The sequence below is a fragment of the Vigna umbellata genome, chromosome 9 (assembly GCF_029865625.1).
Source record: "Vigna umbellata cultivar VRB3 chromosome 9, Vumbellata_1.0, whole genome shotgun sequence".
In the NCBI taxonomy this organism is placed as follows: domain Eukaryota; kingdom Viridiplantae; phylum Streptophyta; class Magnoliopsida; order Fabales; family Fabaceae; genus Vigna; species Vigna umbellata.
In genome coordinates this window covers 50704212-50729945 of record NC_142173.1, presented here as the reverse complement: position 1 = coordinate 50729945, position 25734 = coordinate 50704212, and the positions used below count along the sequence as shown (strand labels likewise).

Below are 25734 nucleotides of genomic sequence, written 5' to 3'. Positions count from 1 at the left end.
AAGCACATAATTGAACGTGAACGTGATGCTTTTCAATGATACGTTTCCCCTAACTGCACCTTAAAATTTTACATGGATATTAAAATTGATGGAAAAGAAAATGAAGGCAGTTTTTGTGGCTCAACGTACATGGACCTCATATTTATGTTTCATTTCATATTCTTTGAGCTGGTTTCATCTCTGTATATATATATATATAAAAAAAAAACTATGTCAAGTTGACCATTAAGTCCAAGGAACGACGACTTTGAATCTTCCACAAGCTTTAGAAGTGTCAAATTCACATGTTTTACCTGTACTTTGATGAAAAAAACCCAAAAAGATTACTGTACAACATAGTACTCCTTTTGTGTCACATGATTTCTGGGAAAGACTACACTGAAAATTAGTTTCAATATTTTGTGGTTGAGCATGTTATTGTCAAATCTTTTCCTGTAGCTAATAGCCTATATATATATATATATATATATTCTCTTTATTGTCTACTAGAGGAGTGAAACTAAATAGTTTTACTTCTAGCCAATTATGGGTTCAGATAGATCAAGATCTGTGAGGTTTGCAAGCTTTTTCCTTTTGACATTGAGCTGAAACTTATTAACATATAGTCAGAATTTAATGTAACTTGTTGGTAACTGACTCTATTAACTTATTAATGCAATAGGCCATGTATAAATCTGTGATTACAATTTTGCAGAACTTAGTTATTTTCATCGTTGTTTTTTCATTTCATTTTGGGGCTGAAATTCAGTTGTGTGTATGTGCAACCAGATTTCAAGATGAACTTGAGACAAATACGTTAATGGAAAACAAAGAAAAACACTTGTCATTAGTGGCCTGTGATGAGATGAGTAGAAAACACAAGGTTGAGAAGGATGCCATAGGCAAGTCAGGTGATGCAAGAGAACTTTCCAGGGTCTTTTCTGAGGACTATGATTCAGCACAGATTTTGATATTAGATCCCAGGGGAGCTACAATAAATACATGGAATAAAATTTTCTTAGCAGCATGTTTGCTTTCACTGTTTGTGGATCCCCTTTTCTTTTACTTACCAGTGGCTAAGAAAGACAAGTGCATTGATATGTCAACTGCTCTTGAAGTGTTCCTCACCATAATCCGGTCTCTGATAGATGCATTTTACATTATTCAGATTTATTTTCGGTTTCAAACAGCTTATATTGCTCCTTCTTCTCGTGTTTCTGGTAGAGGAGAGCTTATCATAGACTCTTCAAAAATTGCATCAAACTACATGCGAAAAGACTTCTGGCTTGATCTTGTGGCTGCTCAACCACTTCCACAGGTATGTTCCTCATACAAATTTCCATTCATTTTTTCTCTGATCCAAGAATTTCTGAAAATCTATAACTCTAGCTATAAATGTATGTTAATACTAGATTCCTTATAGGAATACAAACCTAGGTTAATTGATACTGACCACCATTACTTCGTGCATTGGTGCTACCCTTATATATAAATTTTTCTCAACTTGATACATTTCAGGTTAACTTTAACAATTAATTTGCAATTATCTACTTGTGTATCTAGATAACCTGAGATTTAGAAGACTGAGAAGGATAAAGAGAACAAAGAATCTGCTTGGTTCAATTAAATTAAAAACATATTTGGACAGATTGTAAGGTTTTTAGGGTTATAAGTTTTCATAAAACCTTTTCACTTTCCCCCACCTAACTATACTCTACATAGATCCTGAAACCTCCTATGTGCTATGATATGATAAAACAATTATAATAATATAACAATATGCTAAAAGATTCTACTTAGTCGTGTGATTGGCTGCTTTTTTCAGGGTGATTTACTGAACTAAATAGATGTTACAGTTCTAAATGCTATTGTGTCTGAGTTTTATGCATCCTGTTTTGTTTCTTTCTGCAATAGGATAATAATTTTGCAATTCATATACACATTTTAGGTATTAATTTGGGCCGTAATTCCAAATTTAAAAGGGTCTCAAATGATTGCTTCAAGGCATGTTTTGCGCCTTGTTTCCATTTTCCAGTACCTCTTGAGGTTGTATCTTATTTATCCTCTATCATCTGAAATCGTCAAGGCAAATGGGGTAATGATGGAAAAAGCATGGGCTGGGGCAGCATATAATCTGATGCTCTATATGCTGGCTAGTCATGTAAGTTATTGCTCCAAATAATTCTTTGTATAAGAACTTACGTTGGACTTTGTCTGTTCTATTTCATTTATGTAATTTCTTCTGATTAGGTTATTAACTGTCCCTCTATTTTACAAAGGTTTTAGGATCCTCTTGGTACCTGTTGTCAATTGAACGCCAGAATGAATGTTGGAAGAAAGCTTGTACACTGCAGTACCCACAGTGCCAGTATCATTATCTTGATTGCCAAAGCATGGCTGACCCAGATAGGATTGCTTGGTTAAGATCAAGCAATCTCTCAAGCCTATGTGATCAGAACAGTGACTTCTTTCAATTTGGCATTTTTACTGATGCTCTAAATTTGGAAATTACAGCCTCAAAATTCTTCAACAAGTACTATTACTGTCTGTGGTGGGGACTAAGGAATCTAAGGTAACTTAGTTTTCTTTTATCAGAACACAGAACAATTTATTTGCATCTTGATTTATCTCATTAATTTGATGGCAGTAAACAATAAAACATCGTTCAGAGCATAATCCGAAGATCTGAAATACCATTAATTATTGTAGGATTTCACTCAAGCATATTTAAGTGAAGGACAAGTTGATTTTTTTTTTCCTAAAAAGAGAAACTTTGTTTTTTCTATAATCAAAGACCTTCTTGTGCTTAAAGAAAATATTACGTTTTTTACATCTTAAAAATCCATTCCTTCTTAATCCTTAACATACTTTTGGTCCACACTAAAGTTTGTGAATTGTGATATTCTAACCAATAATACTATGCAAAATTTGTAGCTCTGTGGGACAAAATCTATTGACTGGCACACGAGTTGCAGAGATCAATTTTGCTGTGATCATTGCAGTTCTTGGATTGGTGCTTTTTGCATTACTCATTGGAAATATGCAAGTAAGTCTATATTGTCAGTGTTCTAATGTGCTGTCTAAGAACTCGGAATTTTTTTTGCAGAAATACTGATTGTCTGTTTAGTAAAATAGCATTCCTTAAACACCAGGTTTAAACTCATTGTATTTTCATCCTTTTGATAAAATATAACTGAAATTCTTACCAACTAACAGACATACTTGCAATCCACCACTACGCGGCTAGAAGAATGGAGAATAAGAAGAACAGATACGGAAAGATGGATGCGTCACAGGCAGCTCCCTCGTTACCTGAAGCAAAATGTAAGACGTCATGAACAATTCAGATGGGTTGCTACAAGAGGAGTTGATGAGGAAACTATTCTCAGAGACCTTCCCACAGATCTAAGACGTGACATCAAACGCCACCTTTGCCTCAATCTAGTTCGACAAGTATGTTTTTTTGTCTACCCCTTTGCTTTCTCTTAAACAGTTTTGTGAATTGTAAAACTTTTGAACAATCGTCTGATGTAAAAGATTACTAAGGTTGTGTCATTGAATGCCTTAATAGTCTAGAGTTTGATCCTTGCCTCCTTGTTCTAATTGTAAGTTGAATTACAGCACAAGATTGATGGACTTGCACATCAACCATGCTCCAAGTCCAAAGGCAGAACACTAAATATGTAATATAAAGATTGAACTGTTCATTTGATCCTTATACTTATCTCCATTTTATGTTTTGGTCTCCATAAAAGAAAATTGTAAATTTTTGTTCCTGAACAGTTTTTCTTTGTGATGGTTTTTATATATTGGAATACTTCTGTAGTAATTTTACTGTGATATTGAATATCAGTATTGAGGACTAAAACGTACAACTGTGTGGTATAGGTCTAAAACCCGAAACGAAAACAAAAAAATTGTAAGACCAAATGAATAGTTCAATCTAGTGTAAAAGTAATCAATGATGGGTCATGACATCTGCAAGAGTATTGTTACTGCGTTTCATGAGTAACAAGAAACTGAGAGTGAACTACTTTTTGGGCCACGGCAGGTACCATTGTTTGATCAAATGGATGAGAGGATGCTAGATGCAATATGTGAAAGGCTGAAACCTTCTCTTTTCACTCCTGGGGCTTGTGTGGTTCGTGAAGGTGACCTTGTGAATGAGATGCTTTTCATTGTTAGAGGACGCCTAGATTCTTGCACCACCAATGGTGGCAGAACAGGTTTCTTCAACTCATGCAGACTTGGCTCTGGTGACTTCTGTGGTGAAGAGCTTCTGCCATGGGCCTTGGACCCTCGTCCAACGGTTGTCCTTCCTTCCTCAACTCGCACAGTGAAAGCCATCACTGAAGTGGAAGCCTTTGCACTCATTGCTGGGGACTTGAAGTTTGTGGCAGCACAGTTCAGAAGGTTGCACAGCAAACAACTGAGGTATACTTTTAGGTTCCACTCCCATCAGTGGAGGACTTGGGCTGCATGCTTCATACAAGCTGCATGGTTCAGGTATAAGAGAATAAAGGAGACAAGTCAGCTCAAGAGAAAGGAGAATATGATGATGGCCTTTGTGCCTGGAACTTGCACTGAACATTTCTCTGCACCTCTTCAAGCTCCAATGGGCACTATGTATGCTGCAAAACTAGCATCCAGCCCAAGGAAAGGTAGAAGCCTGAGATACGGGCCTGAACTTGATATCCTTGGCTCACTGAGGAAGCCCCTTGAACCAGACTTCACTGATGATGATGGTGATGATGACAGTTGAAACATGAAAGCATTGAAAAAGTTGTTCATTTGGATGGGGCTTGTTCATCAGTGTGTATGATAGGAAATGAGTATGTGGTTCTTGTTAGTTCTAGTCAAATTTGGAACTGTGAAGCAGTCCTGATCTTTTAGAATACGACAAAAGGATGGAAATAATTTAGATCTGAGGCAAATTTTTTGTATGAATAAACGAGTTGACTGCTGCTACAACACAAGTTCCTTTGTACATGATTCTATACTCTAATTCTAGTACAGTTTATTTGTAGTTTAGGTTAGCCTATAGTTTACCTTCTCACACAGGTAATAGACCTCTTTTTGTTAAATAAATAAATTGGTTTCTGAATGTTTGGCATGTGACAACTATTACTATTTAAAGAGATCCTTCTGTTCGAATTAAAAAAATTTCCTTACATGATAAGTTGGTTGTCCCCTTAGAGTGTTTTCTTTTTTTACAAGGTTTGAATCAGTTACTTTTGTTAAAGTACCTTAGATTGAGATGGAGGGAGGTAACCGTAAAAAATCTTCCTACACTGATAGACAAGGGAAAAAGAAGGAGGTCTTGAAAATATAGTATAGGGATAAAAATAAAAACAGAAGGAGTTAATTGGGTTAACAATTAATTCTTATCTAACATGAGATGAAGAATTTTTGTAAGAGTCTATATATTGTCACCTAAGGAAGAGTTAGTAGATATCTTTTTAAATTGACAGGCTGTGAAGAACAACCAATAATACAAAAAGGGCTTCTGTCATAAAAGAACATGAAGATTTGAGAACAAATCCTTTTCAAAAGGTAGGATGTTAGGACATAGGGTGATAGGACATTATGGATAATGGGTTTAGGATAGAAAGCAAAGGTGTAAAAAAAGAGCGGGAAAATTTGTTAGGCTGTTAGAGGGAGAGAGAGTATAAATAAACCTTTTGGGTAATTTTGTAAGGGGGGAATCATTTTTACTATTTGTAAACAGGTCTTGGACCTTGTTGAGGGGCATTAGGCCTCCGCTAGGGCTAAGAGGGGGATTAGGCCTCAATTAGCGCTACTTGTGTACCTTCTTCCAATATCAATACAAAAACCCATTCCTTTTACAGTGTTAATTCTTGTTTGTGTGTGTGATTGAGTTGTCCTAGTTAGGTCTCCAACTCAGGAACCTAACAAATTGGTCCGACCTACCGGATCCAATTAAAGGCGGAGCAAGACGGTGGGCAAGCTACCTCTTGGGAGAATAGAATCGAAGGGAGGATAAGCGTGATGGAACGAAGAGACAATACTTGGTAGAGGAGGACCAACGAAAGGAGCATGGCAGAATACAGAAGAAATATGGAAGAAATACGGCAAGAAACGGCCGCAATGAGTCAAGACTTACAAGAAATCATGCAAAGGCTGGGTAGACGAAACAAGAACCAGGATGGACACGCAGATGGGGTCCAAGCGTCCGTCAACGAGAATCGGAGGGTGAGGCGGAAAGACGAAGGAGGAAGGGAATCTTTCTTACCAACACCCATCAGTAGGTGTAAACAAACCTAGTATCCTTCAGTAGATACTCAACCACCTAGCATCCATCAGTAGATGCTATACCATAAAATCTCAAACAACATAAATCAATGTCCCAAAGTTTATAAAATTATATAACCAAAATTAAAGAAATTAATGTTCTCAAATCACTGGGGTGTCTCCCAGTAAGCGCTCTTTTAACGTCATTAGCTTGACCCAATAAGCTCAAGTTCCATCTTCACTGTTGGTGTTCTTTTTTCTTTCATTACACCAACTCATCAACTGCTTCCGGTCCACGTTTTTTACTCTCCTTGAATATGGAGCTTCAATTTCTATCACTCCATTCTCTTTATAGTCTTTCACAACCCACAACTTGTTCTTGAATCATACTAGTGTACCAAGTTTGAGTTGTGCCTGGATCAAGTCATCAAGAACCTTCCTTCCTTTGCCATCTTTTTCTTCTTCCCTAACCTGTGACAAGAAACAACGTTTACCTTTGAAGACCGGCTTTGCAGCTTTTGAACTAGTCAAGGGTGCATCCATACATGCAGCTTTATGACTAGCCTCCTTCTCTTGAATTTGCTGCTCCCCTTTGAAGACATTAAAGATCACCTTTTCTTCTCGGTCTTGAAGCATTATCATCCCATCATCCATATTGATTATTACCTTTGTCGCTTTCATAAATGGTCTTCCAAGAATGATTGAGACCTTCTCATCCTCCTTCATCTCCATCACCACAAAATCTACCAGGAATAATGAACAGGTGTATTAGCTAAGTGAGGGGTTCGGTTCATGATAAATCAAGATTAACAGGGGTTTGATTAAATGAAATGGGGTTGTTTTGGGAAGTAAGATAAAACTGAATGAAGTCTTATAATTGTTTCTTTTGTGGTTGTCATTAACCAGTGGCTGCACTATTAACTCAACATTAAAACAAGTTTAGTGATTACAACCTCCATCTTCAATTGTGCAACCTCATTCTTCATATCTTGTGTTTCCCTCCTTGCATTTTCAGTTTCAGTCAACAACTAGTTCAATTTCGAAATCATTTCCTCTAATGCATCTCTAACTTCTGATTCTTCTACAAATTTTGCTATACTTTGAACTTAACCATTTCAACAAGATTTAAACATCAAAACAAACTTGTTTGAGCTGCTAATGGACACTAATTCAATGTAATTCAAAATCTAACTTTGCAACATTCAATTATACAGATAATTGACACAACCTCATCACCAATTCCGAGTTTTAGGAATTCAAATGACTGGCTAACAATAAAAAAGACTCAAAGAACTTTCAACTAACTGAACTAAGCTAGAAAAGGTGCAACTAAGTATGAAGAGACCATAAATGAACTTACAAAGAAATTTAGCACAATGAAAAACTAATAATAAGACCAAAAGAACTTCTGTGTACTTAGTTTAAACCATTAAGCTTTGTAGAAGCAATTCAGGGCTCATATAGTGTGTTGAACCTTTCACATTAGCATATAATACCAGAACAAAGAGAAACCCACTTCATAGATTAATATCAGAACAAATTTTTCATCAAATAGATTGCAATCAGCTTTTAACATGAGTTATGCTTGTGGCTAACAAGTTATGCTTGTGGCTAACAAGTTAGATTCACATTCTCACAACGTTTCTTTGGTTGACAAGTTCCACTAACATATCAATGAATCACATACTTAGTCCTGCTAAGTGTCTAGTTCTTCTATTTTGGAATCTGTCAATTATGTTTCCTCACTGTTTCATTGCTTGTGTTCATCATTGCACCATGGAATTATGATTTCTTAGGTTTTGATTGTGTTTATTCTTGTGTGCCAACCTTGATTTGCTTTGGTTTCTTCATTTTTACTCGGTTCATTCTGATTTGAGTCATTTTATTTTGAAATCTGTCTAGTTTTATCAAAAGTCATGTTATATTACTTGTTTAATTCTCATTCCAAGTATTCTGCTGAGTGAAATTTTCTTTTGGTGCATCTAACTGAGTGATCAATATTAAGCACACCAAAATGAGCAATGATATGTTTATACAGAGCAAAGAGTTCCTAATTCGCATCATCAAAATCACCTTCACGGTTCATCCCATAAGCTGTTATAAACATATCCAGTTTGTCACAATAGAGTTGATTTCTTCACTCTGATTTGAGCCATTACTAAGTGCAGACCATTTAATCTATGATTTGCTAAAGCAAGAGCTTGGTTGCACCTTGAGAAATAGATCAAAATTGCTGGTATAGCATTTGGGCGATCTACTATATATTTGCTTAATCTTGTTTCTGTGTTAAAATTCTGGTTGTAGCAGTTAGACCATTGTTAGCCATGTATAGTGTCATTCTGCTTATATGAGCAATTTTTGAGTGGTATCTTTGAGCCAAATACTTGGTTTGCAACCTGTTTCAATTTCTGAATCAAAATTTGGATGGTTGAGTTGAATATTTGAAGTAAGTTTTTGAATTGTTTGGGAAATTAAGTGGAAATCTGCAGAATTCTTGGTTTTTATTTGAAAACCATAGGGACCCCAAAGTCCCAAGTCTTTTTTAGTCAGGATTCCATTTAACACACCAACCAGAACAAAACTTTTAACTTTGGATCATGTTCAATTTTGTTGTTTTGTGCAGTTATTTTCTTGGTTTATAGTGTAGTAGTAGTTACCCCATGTTGATTTTCTTTTAGGCTAAGCATGATTCAGAATTGAGAATTTAATTTGTTAGGGGAATTCGTAGTAAAAGCTTGGTTCATTTGTGATATATAAGCAAAATGCCACCTCATTTTGGTGCTTTGGGTTGTTGATGTAGATTTGACCGTGAGTGTAAAAAGATTGAAGCATTTCTTGGAACACAGTTAATTTTCCAGGTAATTTTAAATGTCATATTTGTGTAGAGGTCATTGATGGGATAATGATGATGTTGATTGGTTTGTGTATTGCAAATTTGCATGAATGTTATACAAGTTTCTTAAAGAGTATTTTCTTATGCAATCTACTTTTAAAATTTTAAACTTGATTCCTTGCAAACAGTATTGAAATTGCTTGAAATTTTTTTTATAGCAAGCAGTAGTGGAAATTTTGTGTCTTGGCCAAGCACATTCAAACTGGAAAGTGTGTTATTTGGAATTGTTGAATGCCTCTATTGATACAGAACATATAAGAAAAGTTCACACACTTAAATCCTATGGTGATCAAACTCAATGCAACATACAAGCATGGAGATGAAAAAATTTACTCTTAGCCATGCAATTTCAGAAATGTTGTGCTAGAAAACTCCTAAAGAGGAACAAACATATGACTCAAAGCAAATCTAACAAGAAATGAAATACATTTACAATCCAGCCAAGACAAGAATAAAAGCTGGAACAAGAACACAAAAGGGAATAAGGACACCTACTTGTTGAAGACCTCCAATAGCATTTTGTTGTTTGAAGAAAAATGCTTGCACAAGCCTCTGGAAAACCATGGTTTATCACCTCCAAGCCTTGATATGAAGCTTTGATTCCCTTCTTAAGAGTGTGTGAATGTTATCTCACGGTCCAGGAATGAATTCCACCCAGCCAAATACATCAAACAGCAAGCAACAATGCAAACAGTTTTAGAAATCTATCAACAGCAGAATACTGGATGAACACAGTGGAGAAAACAATTTATTGTGAATAGTACAGAGTGAATTGAAACAAAGTAAAAATGATTCATTGAAGTAGAAATGCAAACAAAACTTTTAAAAAAAATTGCACATAAAACGGATAACAAATGAACTCAAACGAAAGCAAACAAGTTGGACAAACATGCAATGTGCGCCAGCGCGCGAGAATTGAAAAAAAATGCTTGTCTACTCCTTTCTAACATGCAATTCCTAATAAGGATCAAGCTCCTGGCTCTAGATACCACATGATGGGAAGTGCATGCCTAGAGAGAAGTATACTAATGACATTTAAAAGAGTGAATGGAAAAATAAAAGCGGAAAAGAGAAAGGAGGAGGAAACTTATGACTCGTAGACATGCCACTTGAGAGAGGACTCCAAGATAAGTGTCGAGGAAGGACCGCCACTTGATTTTCTCAAGATAAGGTCTGCCAAAATGGACTAAGAGACAGAAAACTATCTCTAAGAGGAATGCAAGATTGCAATTCAACTCACAATTTCATTGATTTCAAAGGTGTCTATAAGGAGAACCCCTAGGTTTACTTATATAGCTTTTGGAAGGAGTTTGGTGAAGAGTTTCAAGCAATGTGGGACTTGGAAGGCTCCAAGAGTTTGCCAACAGCTGCAGCAGCGCCCCTAGGTGCTTGGAGTCCCACATTGCCTAATTCTCTCATTTCAAAAGGGTTTATAAGCCACCTAGCTCTCCTTAAGTTCAAAAAGTGAAAGCTAGCTATGCTTCCTTGCGCTACAAGCTAAGACGCCTACTTACTCTTCTTTTCTTTTAAGACTAAGCCATGGGAAGTCCCACATTGCTTATGCTAAAAGGAAAAGAAGGGTTTATATGCGTTTATTCAACTAAATCTAACGAAAAGAAAACAAAGAGGCAAATACAAGCCTATGAAACCTATTCTACTCTTTTTGTGCTTTTGTCACTTTGAAACTCTTCATTGCTTCCCCATTTATGATCATATCACTAGGCTTTTGGCCTGCAATCAAAGTCTTTAACCACAAACAATTAGGCTCAAAGTGTTGTCTGGTTCATTTTTGCCACAAAAATGACTCATAATTTGGTGGTTTAAGACCCAAAATGTCACAACAGTGGCTGCAGCTCAAAACTAATCACTCCAGCAACTTCATTTAGTGTTTTTAAACTTGTTCAAACTTTGAATTGGCTCAAATCCAAACTGTTACTCAAAAACACCTTGCCACTTCCCAATTTTGACTCAAAATTGATGGTTTAGTATACTAGTATGCACTTAGACCATTATATCACTAATTGAACTCTGATAGCAACTTTTAAACATCATTTTAGACTTGCTCAAACTGTCACATAGCATAGAAATGCTAGCATTTGAAATCTGACTTTGTTATGGCCAAAAATGAAGAAAAATCACTCCACCACACCACAGAAACTGAGTTTATAAGATTCAATGGACTAGGCAATGTTAAAAGTGACTCTAGAATGTGTAACTACACAAGACCAAGCTCGAAAGCAGCAGCTAGGTGGAGTTAAACTCGAATTAGAGTCACACACAACTCAAACAACACGTCTCAAAGTGAAAGTATTTAGAACCTAAAAAGTTCACTTAAAGGGTGACAAATTGCCAATTCACCTAAAGTAAAGTAATTTTAAGTAATGTTAACATCCTAACAAGTCTAAAGTAGTTAAATGATGCTAGGAAAGTGGTGGAAAGCAAAGAATTCCCTAAAACTGAAAATCACACTACTTTAAACCTTAAAAAGTGTAGTAAAATTGAGTCATTGTAGGTCATTTTTCGTTTTGTTGTGATTTTGTGAGGTTTGGAAGTTTAAACAAGTCCAAATTTATTAATTGAAGTTGCTAGAACCATTGATGTAAAGTTACAAAGATCTGTATGCAATTTAGTATGTCAAACCATGATATTTAAGCCATTTTTGGAACTTGCAAAGTGAATCTGAGTTCCAGTTCTGTTTTGTGCCTAATTAGAGTTCAAACAAGTGTATTTTGATGAATTAAAACTGTTGAAATGATTAGCAAAGTGTCAGAATGACTTAGGCACAAAATCACTTCCAAAATCACAAATTTTGAGTTAATTTTGGGAAGTAGAAAGGTGATTTTAAGTAGTAGTTTGGTTTTGAGTTAAATATTAGTTTTAACATGTTTCAATTCATGAAACAAAGTTGTTGAAGTGGTTAGTATTGATCTAGAGCTACTGTTGTGTAATTTTATTTCCTTGCAAAAATTTGTTATCAAACCTGCATTTAGACCATGACTGAATGTTCATGTATATGTTGTATGTTGATTTATATATTGTATGCTCCTGTATATTGTATGTTCATTTATTAGGCTACAACTTGATTAAGTTAAGTTGTCATTTAAAATCCTATGGTACTACACACATTCTCAATGGAATGAGAAGAGTAAAAGTACCTTAAACACTTAGAATGTACAAAATATGTGGAAGTACTCTATAAAAGAGAACTTTAGTAATGTCAAAACTGAGGACTTCTCTTTGCATGCCCTTATTGAATGCCTATGACAATAGTGTTCAAATTGCCTTCCATGTTCGACTTGAGTATTAATAGGTTTATTACTTATGTCACATGCAGTGTTGCTGTTTTGGCTAAGTTTTTCTTTGTTTGGCTTATCACAGAACATGGCCCATTTTCCCAACCATCATGGATGGATGTACGACCGTTGTTATAGTGGAAGGAGAGGTTTGAAGGAATCTTTTGTCATTGAAGTTGAAGAGTTTGTGGAGACGGCTCGACAATATCAATATTATGCTCTTGTTGGAGGGATTCGATTTCCATGCATCAAGTGCGAATGTAAAAGGATTTTGAAAGATGAAGTCGTCAAACTTCACCTATACCAAAAAGGGTTCATGCCTAATTACACGGTTTGGACATTTCATGGTGAAGAAATTCCTTCGACCTCTACTGCAGCTGAAAAGCGGCTTGCATCAGGTTCGAATACTATTGTACATACATCTGAGATAGATCAATTTGCCTATATGCAAGAGATGATCGACAATGCTCTTCGTCGCCATGCTGAACAAGAAGCAAAAGATAGTCATGATGAAGAGTCTCCAAATGAAACCACTCAGAGGTTTTACAATTTACTGACAGAGGCAAATCTACCTGTATTTGAAGGTTCATCTGAGTCAAAATTGACAGTGTGCATTAGACTCATGGCTGGAAAATCTAATTGGAACGTTCCCATTCAAGCAGTGGACTTCTATACAAAATTGATGTTAGATTTGACACCACCAAACAATTTTATGCCGAAGAATTATTACCAAGCCAAAAAATGTGTTTCAAAGTTGGGATTGGAAGCCAAGAAGATTGATTATTGTGTTAATTGATGTATGTTATTCTATGACAATGACAGTGGCAAAAATGATGCATTGTTGGTTGAATGCAAGTTTTGTGGCTCACCTCGATATCATATGATGCATGCTGGACGGAGGAAAAAAAACCAATTCCCTTAAAGTCCATGTTCTACTTGCCTATAATTCCAAGATTACAAAGAATGTTTACTTCAATGCAAACATCAAAACACATGACATGGCATGATGGTAATAAAATTGAAGGATTTTTGCGTCATCCTTCTGATGGTGAAGCTTGGAAGCACTTCAATCGTAAAAATCCATCCTTTGCTAGTGAATCGCGTAACGTCAAACTTGGTCTATGCTCTGATGGGTTTACCCCGTACATTCATGTGTTTGCATCACCATATTAATGCTGGCCCGTGATAGTTACCCCATACAATCTACCACCTGAGATGTGTATGACAAAGTCTTACATGTTTTTAACGTGTATAATACCAGGTCCATCTAATCCCAAATCATCGATTGATGTTTATTTAGAGCCTTTGATTGATGATTTGAAGAAGCTATGGAATGGTGTTTGGACGTATGATGTTTCAAGGAAGCAAAATTTCCTTATGAGGTCAGCTTTGATGTGGACTATTAATGAATTTCCAGCATAGGGCATGTTATCTGGTTGGAGCACGCATGGTCGATTAGCTTGTTCACATTGCATGGAACATACAAAGTCATTCCAATTGAGTTATGGTCAGAAAAGTAGTTGGTTTGATGGCCATCGACAGTTCTTGCCCATTGATCACCCCTTTAGAAGAAACAAAAAGGCATTTCGCAAAGGGCAAGTTGAAACGAATATGCCCCCGCTGAAGTTGACTGGATCACATGTTTGGAGAAGTGTGAAAGACTATCCAAAAGTCACTGAATCTGGTCAAAATAGTATAGAAAGGTTTGGAGAATGGCATAATTGGACTAAAAGAAGCATATTTTGGGATCTTCCCTATTTGAAAGACAACTTGCTAAGACACAATCTCGATGTCATGCACATAGAAAAATATTTCTTTGACAATGTCTTCAACACAGTTATGAATGTTATTGGTAAGACAAAAGATAATGACAAAGCAAGAAAATATTTACCTTTGTATTGTGGACGAAAAGACTTAGAGTTGAACGCGCAAGGTAACGGTCGATTCTTTAAACCAAAAGGAAATTACACCATGTCAAAAGACGAGGCAAGAATAGTGTGCCAGATGGATATTCTTCTAACTTGTCCAAATGTCCCAATGTCCCAATGTTCAGAACGATACTATTCAAGGGTTGAAGAGTCATGATTGTCATGTATTCATGGAGACTTTCATCCCTCTTGCTTTAGTTGTTTGCTAATGCACGTGTTAAATCCACTGATTTCTTTAATGATTTATGCTGCACGACACTAAAGGAAAATTCCCTTAGAAAGATGGAAGAAAATATCCCAATTATTCTCTGCAAATTAGAAATAATATTCCCTCCTGCATTCTTTGATTCAATGGAACATCTTCCAATTCATCTTGCATATGAAGCTTGGCTTGGGGGACCTGTGCAATACAGATGGATGTATCCCTTTGAAAGGTTTATGGGAGAATCCAAACGTTCAGTTAAAAATAAAGCTAGAGTAGAAGGCTCAATTTGTGTAGCTTACTTGCACACAGAGACAACGTATTTTTGTTCACATTATTTCAAAAACTTCATGTTGTCCCCCACTAATGTCAGAAATGAAATGCAATGGGAAACTGAACCACGTCAAGGTGCATTATCAGTTTTTCGACAATCAGGCCGTTATGCAGGGAAAGAATTCACTCATTGGTTAACTGATGCTGAATTCAACTCTGCTCATGTCCATGTCTTAATCAATTGCAGTGAAGTTAAGTCGTACCTTGAGTATGTCATCATGCAACTCTTACCGTTGCAATGGTTAAATTGTTATACACTAATTCATTTCATTTGTACCAGCTCATTTCTTGTGACTGAGCAAGTCGCAGAAGGTAATGCTTCTGCTATAATACACTCAGAGTTTCCCCAACGGTTCAGAAATCAAGTCCGTACTTTTTCCTATTTTTAGGGCAATGTTAATTTGAATCTTGCTTTTAAAATTTTTTAGGTATCTTTGTAGGTTTTTAATAAGGCATTAACTCCCACGGTTCAAGAGTTAAGACATCTCTCCAATTGGCCAATTAGATGTGTCAAAGAATGGCACACTTACTTCACCAGTGGTTACAAATTCCATACACATGAATGGTCTAAAGGAAAGAAAACAACAAATTGTGGTGTGTACGTCAAGGGCCTAACAGAGGGTTGTTATGATGATTTCTACGGCATCATTCATAAAATATATGAGCTAGAGTACCACAACACTACTTCTCCAAACATAGTAGTACTTTTTTATTGTGAATGGTTTGATCCTTCTAGAGTTGGTACTAGAGTGGATCCTAGGTTTAACATTGTCGAACTCAACCAGAGATTAAGATATGGATCGTTTGATCCTTTCATTCTACTAAGTAATGTTAGACAGGTTTATTATGTGCCATATCCACCATTCCGCAATATTGACAAGTGTGGTTGGGTTGTAGCAATACAAACCAAGCCTAGAGGTCGCATTGATTGAAATTAGGTTGAGGAAGATGTTGCCTACCAACTTGACCAAATGTCACAACCACAAGAAATTATTGAAGTTGAACGTATAACCGCATTGCACGACCCTGATGGTGATGGAGATGAATTAGAAGCAACAATACAAGGTGATGAAGAAGAAGAAGAAGAAGAAGAAGAAGAAGAAGAAGAAGCAGAAGAAGAAAAAAAAGAAGATGATGATGATGATGGTGGCACCTTGCATACTGGCGGGTCGATCACGATTCATGAGCATACCCTTCGTATGGTAAACTTTCATTACTTTTCTATTTCTTTCATATATAACTTATGTCTTTTCTATTTCATATGTACACTTCTAACTCTAAATTATGTTCAGGCACAAGCTCTAGGACGGGCGGTCCATGTTAATGAGGTCTTTACATAGACTCATGTTTGGAAGAGCACTAATGAATTCGTTGATGAAAGATCTCGGAAGCCTCATGTAAGCAAATAACAGTATTACTATAAGTAATTTTTCATTTATGTTATTCCATCATTCCCTAACATTGCTTTTAATGTTTGAACAGGAACAATTTTCTACGAGACTTTCACAGGTTAGATCTGAACATTAGTCAGCTCCTACACCGAATGATGCGAGTAATGCAGAAGACGATATTTGTAGGACACAGTGCTGGGTCGACATCGTTGGTGGGAAGAAAAAGGGACGAGTGTACGGTGCAGGAAAACTTGCTGCAAACTATACAACATCAAGAAGAGGTACTTTGAAGCATCAACCTTCTTCTTCCACCACTACTGCTGACGAGGCCATTGTCCGCCTCACGCACGCACTAGAGCAACGTGCCCAGGAAATAACTGATTTGAGAGCAGAGTTTAGAAACTTTAAGGCCCTGATCATGAGAGTGTTGCCTGAAACTTCACATGATCAGTTCATTATCCCTCCGACCCAGCCACGACCCTCCCCGTCACCTGCCATCCCTCAGCAGCCGACATCAGTCCAACCCTCATCAGTCCAGCCCACATCAGTCCAACCCACACCAGTCTAGCCATCTACAGAGGAGCAGGATGATGAAGATCATTCTGATTATAACTATGTACATTATTAGTTTTATTTTGTTATTAGTTGTTATAGAAACATTTAAATATTAGAACATTTGGAGTTTAGATCATTTGGATGTTAAATCAATTGGATGATTTGGATGTTAGAACATTATGTTAGATTGTTTTATGTTTCATTTATAAATACATGTTCTATGGATGATTGGATGATTCAGATGTTATATTGTTTTTCTGATCAATGATTGCATGATTGAGATGCACATTATGTAGGTTTGTATGTGGTTGGAAAACGTTACGCAGATTTGTTTGTGTTGTGAACAATTTGTACAGGTTTGTTTGGTTTGATAAGAAATACAATTGTGCCTGAGATTTGCCTGGAACTTACCGAAGACTTATGCCCTTCGGTAATTACCGAAGGGTCGGTAATTACCGAGGGCCCAAGCCCGTTGGTAAATGTTAGCGACAACAGATTTACCGACGGCTTCTGGCTATTACCGAAGGATTATAGCCTTCGGTGATGCTGGAACCAATATTACCTAGACATAGGAATAGGAGGATCGGTTTCTTTTAAGCTTCTGTGCGAATGTAATGTATGATTAATTGCTAGGGAGAAAAGACATTGTGAACTAGTAATTAGGATTAGGCTTTCTTCACCGAGACATCGGGTTTAAGGTAAATTAGAAAGTGGCATTAACATTAATGAAGAAAGATGAATTCATAAATACATGAGAGTGGATAGGATAAGTCGGAAACCCAAACAACATAATCATTCCATATTTTACATCAATCACTTTTGCATCTTTCAATCCAATCGATCAACATGTTCAATCATGTTTATTTTCCGTAATATAAACACAATGGTTTTGTTTACAAGTCTTATTTAATCAAGAAATCACATAATTGTTTAGGTTGTGAGTCTCTAAGGAAACGATACTTGGTCTTACCATTTATTATTACTTGATCTGATTCGATACACTTACCGAAGTGTTAACAAGTTTTTGGTGTCGTTGCCGGGGAATCGTGGTTTAACTATTCTATTTGTGTGATTATTGATTATCTTTGACTTGATTTTTATCTTTTTATCTTTTTATCTTTTCATTTTTTTAATCTTTTTAATGCTAACATGTTTTCTAGGGTTTTGTGCTAATGCTTGCAGGATGCAATTCGTACAAGAATTTAACTATATGGGCACTTAATTCTACCAAGGTAACCTCAACAACTAAAGGGAATCTCACTCAAGCATGGAACAAAGTCAATTTGGACAAGCTACCGGACAATTTGAGAGACTACCCCAACAACAATGGCAGCAACAAAGCTCTCTATCAGCACATGAACATCCATGCTTAATTGATTGGTCATTCATGAAAAAGAGCATTTGTTGGGTATTAACTGATTTTGTGAAACACTAAAGCATGTGCACATCTTGATTGAAATCTTGATCATAAGTTTGATTGATGTTTTTACTTATCTTGAAAAGAGGATTTTTGGAATGAGTGAACCATCATATGAATTGGTTGGAGATTGAGTTACATCTTGTTTGCTTGAGGACAAGCAAAGTTCTAAGTTTGGGGTTGTGATAACAGTTGAAAAACTGTTATTTTCATGATTAAAATTGACACTAAAAGCAACCTTTACACTTAGAAACTAGCTTGAAATCATGCTTTTCTTCATATTTTTAGAAATAAGAGAGCTGGACAGGTTTATGCTTGATTTCAGTGTTTTTGTGCAGGTTTTAAGGTGAATTTGGTGAAAGAAGTGAAGAAGGAGAGAGATTGAATCAGAAAAGACATCAAAAAGTGCAAAAGGAGAAGCCGAAGTCACCGCTCAGCGGCAATTTACCGCTGAGCGGCACTCAGGAGCTTACGGGAGGTTCGCTGAGGGGAAAAATGGCCGCTGAAGGGAAGAAATGTCTCACGCACTTACCGCTGAGCGGTACTTTACCGTTGAGCGGCACTTTTATGGGCTTGGACCTAATTTTCTGTAATTTACGAATAATATATAAGCTTTAGGGTTTCCTAGGGTTAGGTATCTCTGGCTGGAACGAAGCAAACACTCTCTCTTCCACCCCTTTGAAGGAGGATCTTGGATGCTGAGGCTTCCTCTTCACCTTTTTAGGGTTTTATCTTTCATTCTTTCATTGTTATTCATCTAGGTTCACCATGAATATGGTGAACTAAACTCTGTATGTTTGTTGGGGAATCAATGTAATCTTTTGAAGCTCTCATATATGGAATTTGCTTTTACATCTTTTATTTAAGATCTATGCTTTCTTTCATCATTAGTTGGGGTTTTTCCTCTTTGCTTAATGCTTGCATTGTTTAACTCATTCGATGCATTATTATTGGTTGTGTCGATACGGGCGCGTACGGGGAAGTCTAGATCCGGGGAATTTCTCCCAATACTATATTGGTTGTCGTTAAGCTCCTGCACTTATGAACTAATCATTAGGAATGCTAGGAATTGTATGAACTCGTGATTAGAGAGAAGCCTTCTTGAAAGGTACTTTAGAGAGTGGCATTAACAATGATGATTTGAATGTTGAATTCCTAAAATATATGAGAGTGGATAAGATGAAATTGACCCCCAACAACATATTCATATTTCATTGAAAGTGTTTATCTTTTGCTTTTTGCCATTGATCAAAACTTCATGCATACATATTTAATTTTCATCTTTTGCATATAAAAATCCAAATATTTCGTCTTTAAGTCTTAGCTAATCAATAAACCACACAACTAAACTAGGCCGTGAGTCCTTTGGGAAGAACGATACTTGGTCTTATCAAGTTTATTACTTGAACGATTCGGTCATACTTGCCGATTGAAAAACAAGTTTGTGACATCATATTTTGGTGTTCATAAATTTGTCCATCAGCTACCGGACAATTTGAGAGACTACCCCAACAACAATGGCAGCAACAAAGCTCTTTATCAGAAAGAATGGCAAAGATGGATGACGCCTTTCAAAAATTTATGCAAGAGTCCATCTGCACTCAGAAAAGCACTAAAGCAACATTCAAAAGCATGGAGATGCATATTGGTCACTTAATTGAGAGATTGGAAGATTTTGGGGTTGATACTGAAGTTAACCCTAGGGAGGAATGTCAAGCCATTATTAATGGGAGTGACAAGACTTTAGATGAGAAAAAGATAGAGAGAAAAGAAAAAGAAGAGTTGAGTGAAAAAGATAAAGATGTAGAGAAAGAAAGAGAAGTCGTTGAGAGAGAAAAGAGAAACAAAATTTGTGTGAAGATGAAGAAAGTGAATGGAAAAAGAGAAGGAAAAAAGAAAGTGAGAGAAAAGAAAAAGAGGACGAGAGGCAAAAAGAACGAATCATATGAAAAACTCCTTCCTCATCCAAAGAAGTATTATAGGAAGGAGAGGGAATTTGAGCGCTTTATGGAAATCTTCAAGAAATTGGAGATTAAAGTTCCTATGATTGAGACTTTGAAACAGGTTCCTGGTTTTATCAAATTCCTGAAGAAAAAAAAGGAATATCCAGAAAGGAGAACACTAACATTGAAGATGGAACTTGAGCTTTATTGGGTCAAGCTAATGATGTTAAAAGAGTGCTTACTCGGAGGCACCTTAGTGATTTGAGAACATTAATTTCTTTGATTTTGTTATTTTGGTGATGTAATTTAAAAACTTTGGAACATTGATTTATGTTGTTATGAGACTTCATGGTATAACATCTACTGATGGATGCTAGGTGATTGAGTATCTACTGAAGGATACTATGTTATCAGCCACTTACTGATGGGTGTTGATAAAAAGGATTAACATCTACTGATGGATGTTAGGGATTTTAGGTGGAAGAGTACCGACTGATGGGTATTGGAAGATTTTGGGTCAGGCTCGTGACGTTAAACAAGCGCTACCTGGGAGGCAACCCAGTTGATTGAATTTATCTTTGTGTGTTTGTTTTGGTTTTGTTCTAGTTGCATTATAGGGATTGATTGTTGAATGTTTGAGTGGTGTGAGAGACTAAGTGCATTGATTAAGTGAGAGTGTATGGAGTGAGTGGAAAATATATGAGATTTGAAAAATTGAGAGTTGAAGTTGAGAGGCATTGGTGATGGGCACTTAGGGCAAGCTGGGAAGAAGGAGATTGGATATCGCGCTTGTCGCTCAGCGCCAGCTACCGCTGAGTGCGAACGCTGCAGACTTTTCTTTTTGGATTTTAAAAAGTGGGGCTCAGCGGGGGTTGTCCCATTAGGTATTTCTCTAACCCTAGGGCGCGTCTAGGCCGCCACTTTCAGCCTCCATTCTTCCCAAGCACTCTCAAGCATTCTCCAAAGGATTTTCTCCACTTTTTCCTTCATCCCTTTTCACAAAAACCCTTTCTCCACCCATTTTTACCTCAAGCTTCCATCCAAGTTTGGGGTTTTGTGAGAGCACTGCTTTTAGGGGTTAATTTCTTCTAATTCATTGAGCATTTTGTTAACCCTCGGCAAGTGTAACCGAATCATATCAAGTAATAATAAATGGTAAGACCAAGTATTGTTTCTCAAAGGACTCACGGCCTAAACAATCATGTGATTTATTGATTAAATTAGACTTGTGAACATAGTCTTGTAGGTTTAAATATAAAAGTGATTGATGTAAATTATGGAATGATGATGTTGTTGGGGTTTTCAATTCATCCTATCTACTCTTATGTATTCAAGAATTCATCTTCTTCATTAATGTTAATGCCACTTTCTAATTTACCTTAAACTCGATGTCTCGGTGAAGAAAGCCTACTCCTAATCACTAGTTTACAATGTCTTGTCTCCCTAACAATTATTCATGCATTACATTCGCTTAATCACATAATTATTCACGCACATGCTTTGATTAAAATCACTCATCATGATATTCACCTAATCACATAATATCCAACAGATGTTATCCTCATGAATGATCAATTAACTAAGCACAGATGTAATCATGTATTCATGGAACTCTTCCTCACAAGAAAAAGTGTTTCACTTAATCACACAGGTGTATATAGATGTCACTCCTTCACTCTACTATCCCAATTCCACATAGAACAAAATTGCCTTTCATTTACCACAATCAATCATACTCACAGAAAAGTATCATTACAAGGACTTTCTATGGCTTGTAAAGTGGTTGGGCTAAGAAGAAAAAAATTGGTTTTTTAGGATCACAAAATCCTTGAGTTAAGAGAGTCATTCATAACTTTAACATTCAAATTCAATCTCTCTTTAGACAAACCAATCTCACCCATTCCCAACTTTCCCCTTTTTGCATTGAGCTTTTCTTTCTTTGCATTTTATTTTCTTTTCTCTTTTTCATACTTGCTCAAAACTTAGCTGAATGCTTTTCATTACTTTCTTTTTCAATTCCCTCAATCAACCCCAAACTTGAACCTTTATCAATACCACACAATAATTCTCAACTTAACTCAAGGAAAAGATTTTCACAATGGATCTATTTAAGGCTTGAGGTTCAAAAAGGGTAGAACACTTCGTGCTCTTTTTCATTTAGGTACAAATCATGCATCGGCTAAGAAAAAGGGTAATAAAATATGGTCTTGATCATGCGACACAATTAAGCAAGTAGTTCAATCATGGAAATCTGGGAAATATCATTCATGCTTTCAAAAGAATAGCATTCATTCAAACAAATACTCTGGAGTTCAAAACCTCACACAAGTTAATTCATGTTCTACATATACCACATACACATCCTACTTAGCATCATAACCACAATCATAACATCATGCATTTGTTCACAAGTTTGTGAACAATCACCTGTATATCAAGCATCTTGTGCAACATCTCAACATCAATCAATATCAAAGCATCATCAAGCAATGCTCATCACACGCAAATCAATATCAAACCACCACATCAGATATAGGTTTCAAATTGAGTACATCACACCTATTCTAAAAACCAAAGCAAAATAATGTTCATAAGAAAAAAATAAGAAACATCCTGTTCTAATGCAAATAACATTCATCAGTAAATGCTATCAGTCCGAGTCCTCCTCCTCAGCATCATCTTCCTCTTCTTCAAGATCATCTTCATAATCATCATCTTCATCATCATCTTCCATAGCTGAAGCTTTAGCTGCTCCAGCTCCACTAGGTTGTGCCTGATCCTCTGGCCATCCCACCCTAGTGTTGAATTTATCCATCGTCCACTACGGTTAGGGGGTGTATCATACAACCCTATAATCATCTCTATAGTGACCACCTATCCTCTATGCAATGCCTGCATCCTAGACTCCATCAAGAACAAATACATATCCCTCATCTGGAAAGGCTGTGCATGTTGAGGTAGTTCTTGTGCTGGTGGTAGTACCCTCCTATGAACTCTAGGCGGATGTGGTGGTGGCACCTACTAGGCCGCCTCATCTACCAAGCAATATTGGCTGTAGTAGGAAGCATCAATCTCCTTCCTTGGTCGCTCCATAGGTGGTGTAGAAGTATTCACCCCAATTATTTCACACATATGTGTAATCAAAGATGGATGCCCATAGGTGCTTTGTTGTTCACAGAACTGGCACAAGTCTGAATCTCATTTGCTATGATGTGTCTAATATTAATATTCATCATAGATACCGTTATTACTTTAGAGTAATTCATCTGTGCTTATTTCATTAATTGTTAGAGTAATTCATCAATAACATTTGCTTTTTCAATAACTTTTCTTTCAAATAATTCCAATAGCCTACAAAATCAAGGGAATTTAGTAATAAAATCATCAAGTATAACCTCAACTCTCTTATTAATAAAACTAAAGCAAAAACATGATTCCAAGCAGTTTCTAAGCAGAAAAGAGTGCATTTAGTGTCAAAATTACATCATAGATAACAGTATTTTCAACCGTTATCAAAGCTCCATATTCAAGACGAGTCAAGAAGGTGGATTGAAAGCAATTGATGAGTTGGTGTGATGAAAGCAAGAGGAACACCAACTTTAAAGATGGAATTTGAGCTTTATTGGGTCAAGCTAATGACGTTAAAAGAGCACTTACTAGGAGGCACTCTAGTGATTTGAGAACATTAAAATCTTTGAATTTGTTTATTTTGGTGATGTAATTTGAAACTTTGGAACATTGTTTTATTTGGGGTTAGCATCTACTGATGAATGCTAGATTATTGAGTATTTACTGAAGGATACTCAGAAGGTACACCTACTGAAGGGTGATGGTAAGATTTGCACCTACTGATGGGTGTTGGAAGATTTTGGGTCAGGCTCGTGACGTTAAACAAGCGCTACCTAGGAGGCATCCCGGTTGATTGAATTTATCTTTGTGTGTTTGTTTTGGTTTTGTTCTAGTTGCATTATAGGGATTGATTGTTGAATGTTTCAATGGTGTGAGAGACTAAGTGCATTGATTAAGTGAGAGTGTATGGAGTGAGTAGAAAATATATGAAATATGAAAAATTGAGAGTGGAAGTTGAGAGGCATTGGTGATGGACGCTTAGGGAAAGCTAGGAAGAAGGAGAATAGGTATCGCGCCTGCCGCTCAGCGCCAACTACCACTGAGCGCGAACACTGCAGATTTTCCCTTTGGGTCTTTAAAAAGTTGGGCTCAGCGGGGTTTGGCCCATTAGGAATTTTTCTAACCCTAGGGTGCATCTAGGCCGCCACTTTGAGCCTCCATTCTTCCCAAGCACTTTGAAGCACTCTCCAAAGGATTCTCTCCACTTTTCCCTTCATCCCTTTTCACAAAAACCCTTTCTCCACTGATGGACAAATTTATGATCACCAAAATATGAAGTCACAAACTTGTTGAACAATCGACAAGTATGACCGAATCGTTTCAAGTAATAAACTCGGTAAGACCAAGTATCGTTCTCCCAAAGGACTCACGGCCTAGTTTAGTTGTGTGGTTCGTTGATTAGCTAAGACTTAAGAACAAAATATTTGAAGTTTAATATGCAAAACAGAAAATAAACATGTATGCATGAGATTTTGATCAATGGCAAAAGCAAAAGACAAGCACTTTCAATGAAATATATATATGAATATGTTGTTGGGGGTCAATTTCATCTTATCCGCTCTCATATATTTTAGGAATTCAACATTCAAATCATCATTGTTAATGCCACTCTCTAAATTACCTTGTCAAGAAGGCCTATCCCTAATTACGAGTTCATACGATTCCTAGCATTCCTAATAATTAGTTCTCTTAGCACAGGAGCTTAACGACAACCAATATAATATTGGGAGTAATTCCCCGGATCTAGACTTCCTCGTACGTTCCCGTATCGACAAAATCAATAATCATGCATTGAATGAGTTAAACAAAGCAAGCATTAAGCAAAGAGGAAAAACCCTAACTAATGATGAAGGAAAGCATAAATCTTAGATTAAGATGCAAGCACAAATTCCATATATGAGAGCTTCAAAAGATTACATTGATTCCCCAACAAACATACAAGGTTTAGTTCACCATATTCATGGTGAACCTAGATGAACAATAATGAAAGAATGAAAGATAAAACCCTAGAAAGGTGAAGAGGTAGCCTGAGCATCCAAGATCCTCCTTCAAAGGGGTGGAAGAGAGAGTGTTTGCTTTGTTTCTGCCAAAGATACCAACCCTAAGACATCCAGGTCTTTAAATAGGACATAAAAATAATAGAAAACGGGTCCAGGCCCAAACAGATCATAAAATCGCATAAAACTGGCCCAAAATTCGTCTGGTTGACTTTTTTCGTATTCTGGTTGACTGGTTGACTTTTTGGTTGACTGGTTAACTTTTCTGGTTGACTAGTTGACTTTTCTGGTTTCTGGTTGACTTTTCTGATTCCATCTCTCTCCTTCTTCACTTCTTTCACTAAATTCACCTTAAAACCTGCACAAAAACACTGAAATCAAGCATAAACCTGTCCAGCTCTGTTATTTCTGAAAATATGGAT

The 25734-nt window shown here is 36.6% G+C and overlaps 1 protein-coding gene across 4 annotated transcripts; it reads left to right on the top strand.

Moving 5' to 3' along the window:
• Nucleotides 1–396: 396 nt before the first annotated feature.
• On the top strand, nucleotides 397–5083 carry LOC124831676 (protein CNGC15a-like). Of its 4 annotated transcripts, XM_088098927.1 has the most exons (8): nucleotides 397–554; nucleotides 769–1116; nucleotides 1204–1297; nucleotides 1928–2140; nucleotides 2259–2551; nucleotides 2914–3025; nucleotides 3196–3432; nucleotides 4031–5083. In XM_088098927.1, the coding sequence occupies exons 1-8, from the start codon at nucleotides 526–528 to the stop codon at nucleotides 4739–4741; spliced, it is 2037 nt and encodes a 678-aa protein (XP_087955053.1). In that variant the 5' UTR covers nucleotides 397–525; the 3' UTR covers nucleotides 4742–5083. The 4 variants fall into 4 exon arrangements, with proteins under 4 accessions (XP_087955053.1, XP_087955055.1, XP_087955054.1 ...); XM_088098929.1 differs by having other exon boundaries at nucleotides 769–1297; nucleotides 2066–2140; XM_088098928.1 differs by having other exon boundaries at nucleotides 769–1297; nucleotides 2015–2140.
• Nucleotides 5084–25734: the final 20651 nt, after the last annotated feature.

Excerpts from the sequence above, each read along its gene's own strand:
- LOC124831676 (XM_047305751.2), top strand. The coding sequence starts at position 526 with ATGGGTTCAGATAGATCAAGATCTGTGAG. Across the intron at positions 555-768 it reads GATAGATCAAGATCTGTGAG|ATTTCAAGATGAACTTGAGA; the intron begins GTTTGCAAGCTT and ends ATGTGCAACCAG. Across the intron at positions 2,552-2,913 it reads TGGGGACTAAGGAATCTAAG|CTCTGTGGGACAAAATCTAT; the intron begins GTAACTTAGTTT and ends CAAAATTTGTAG.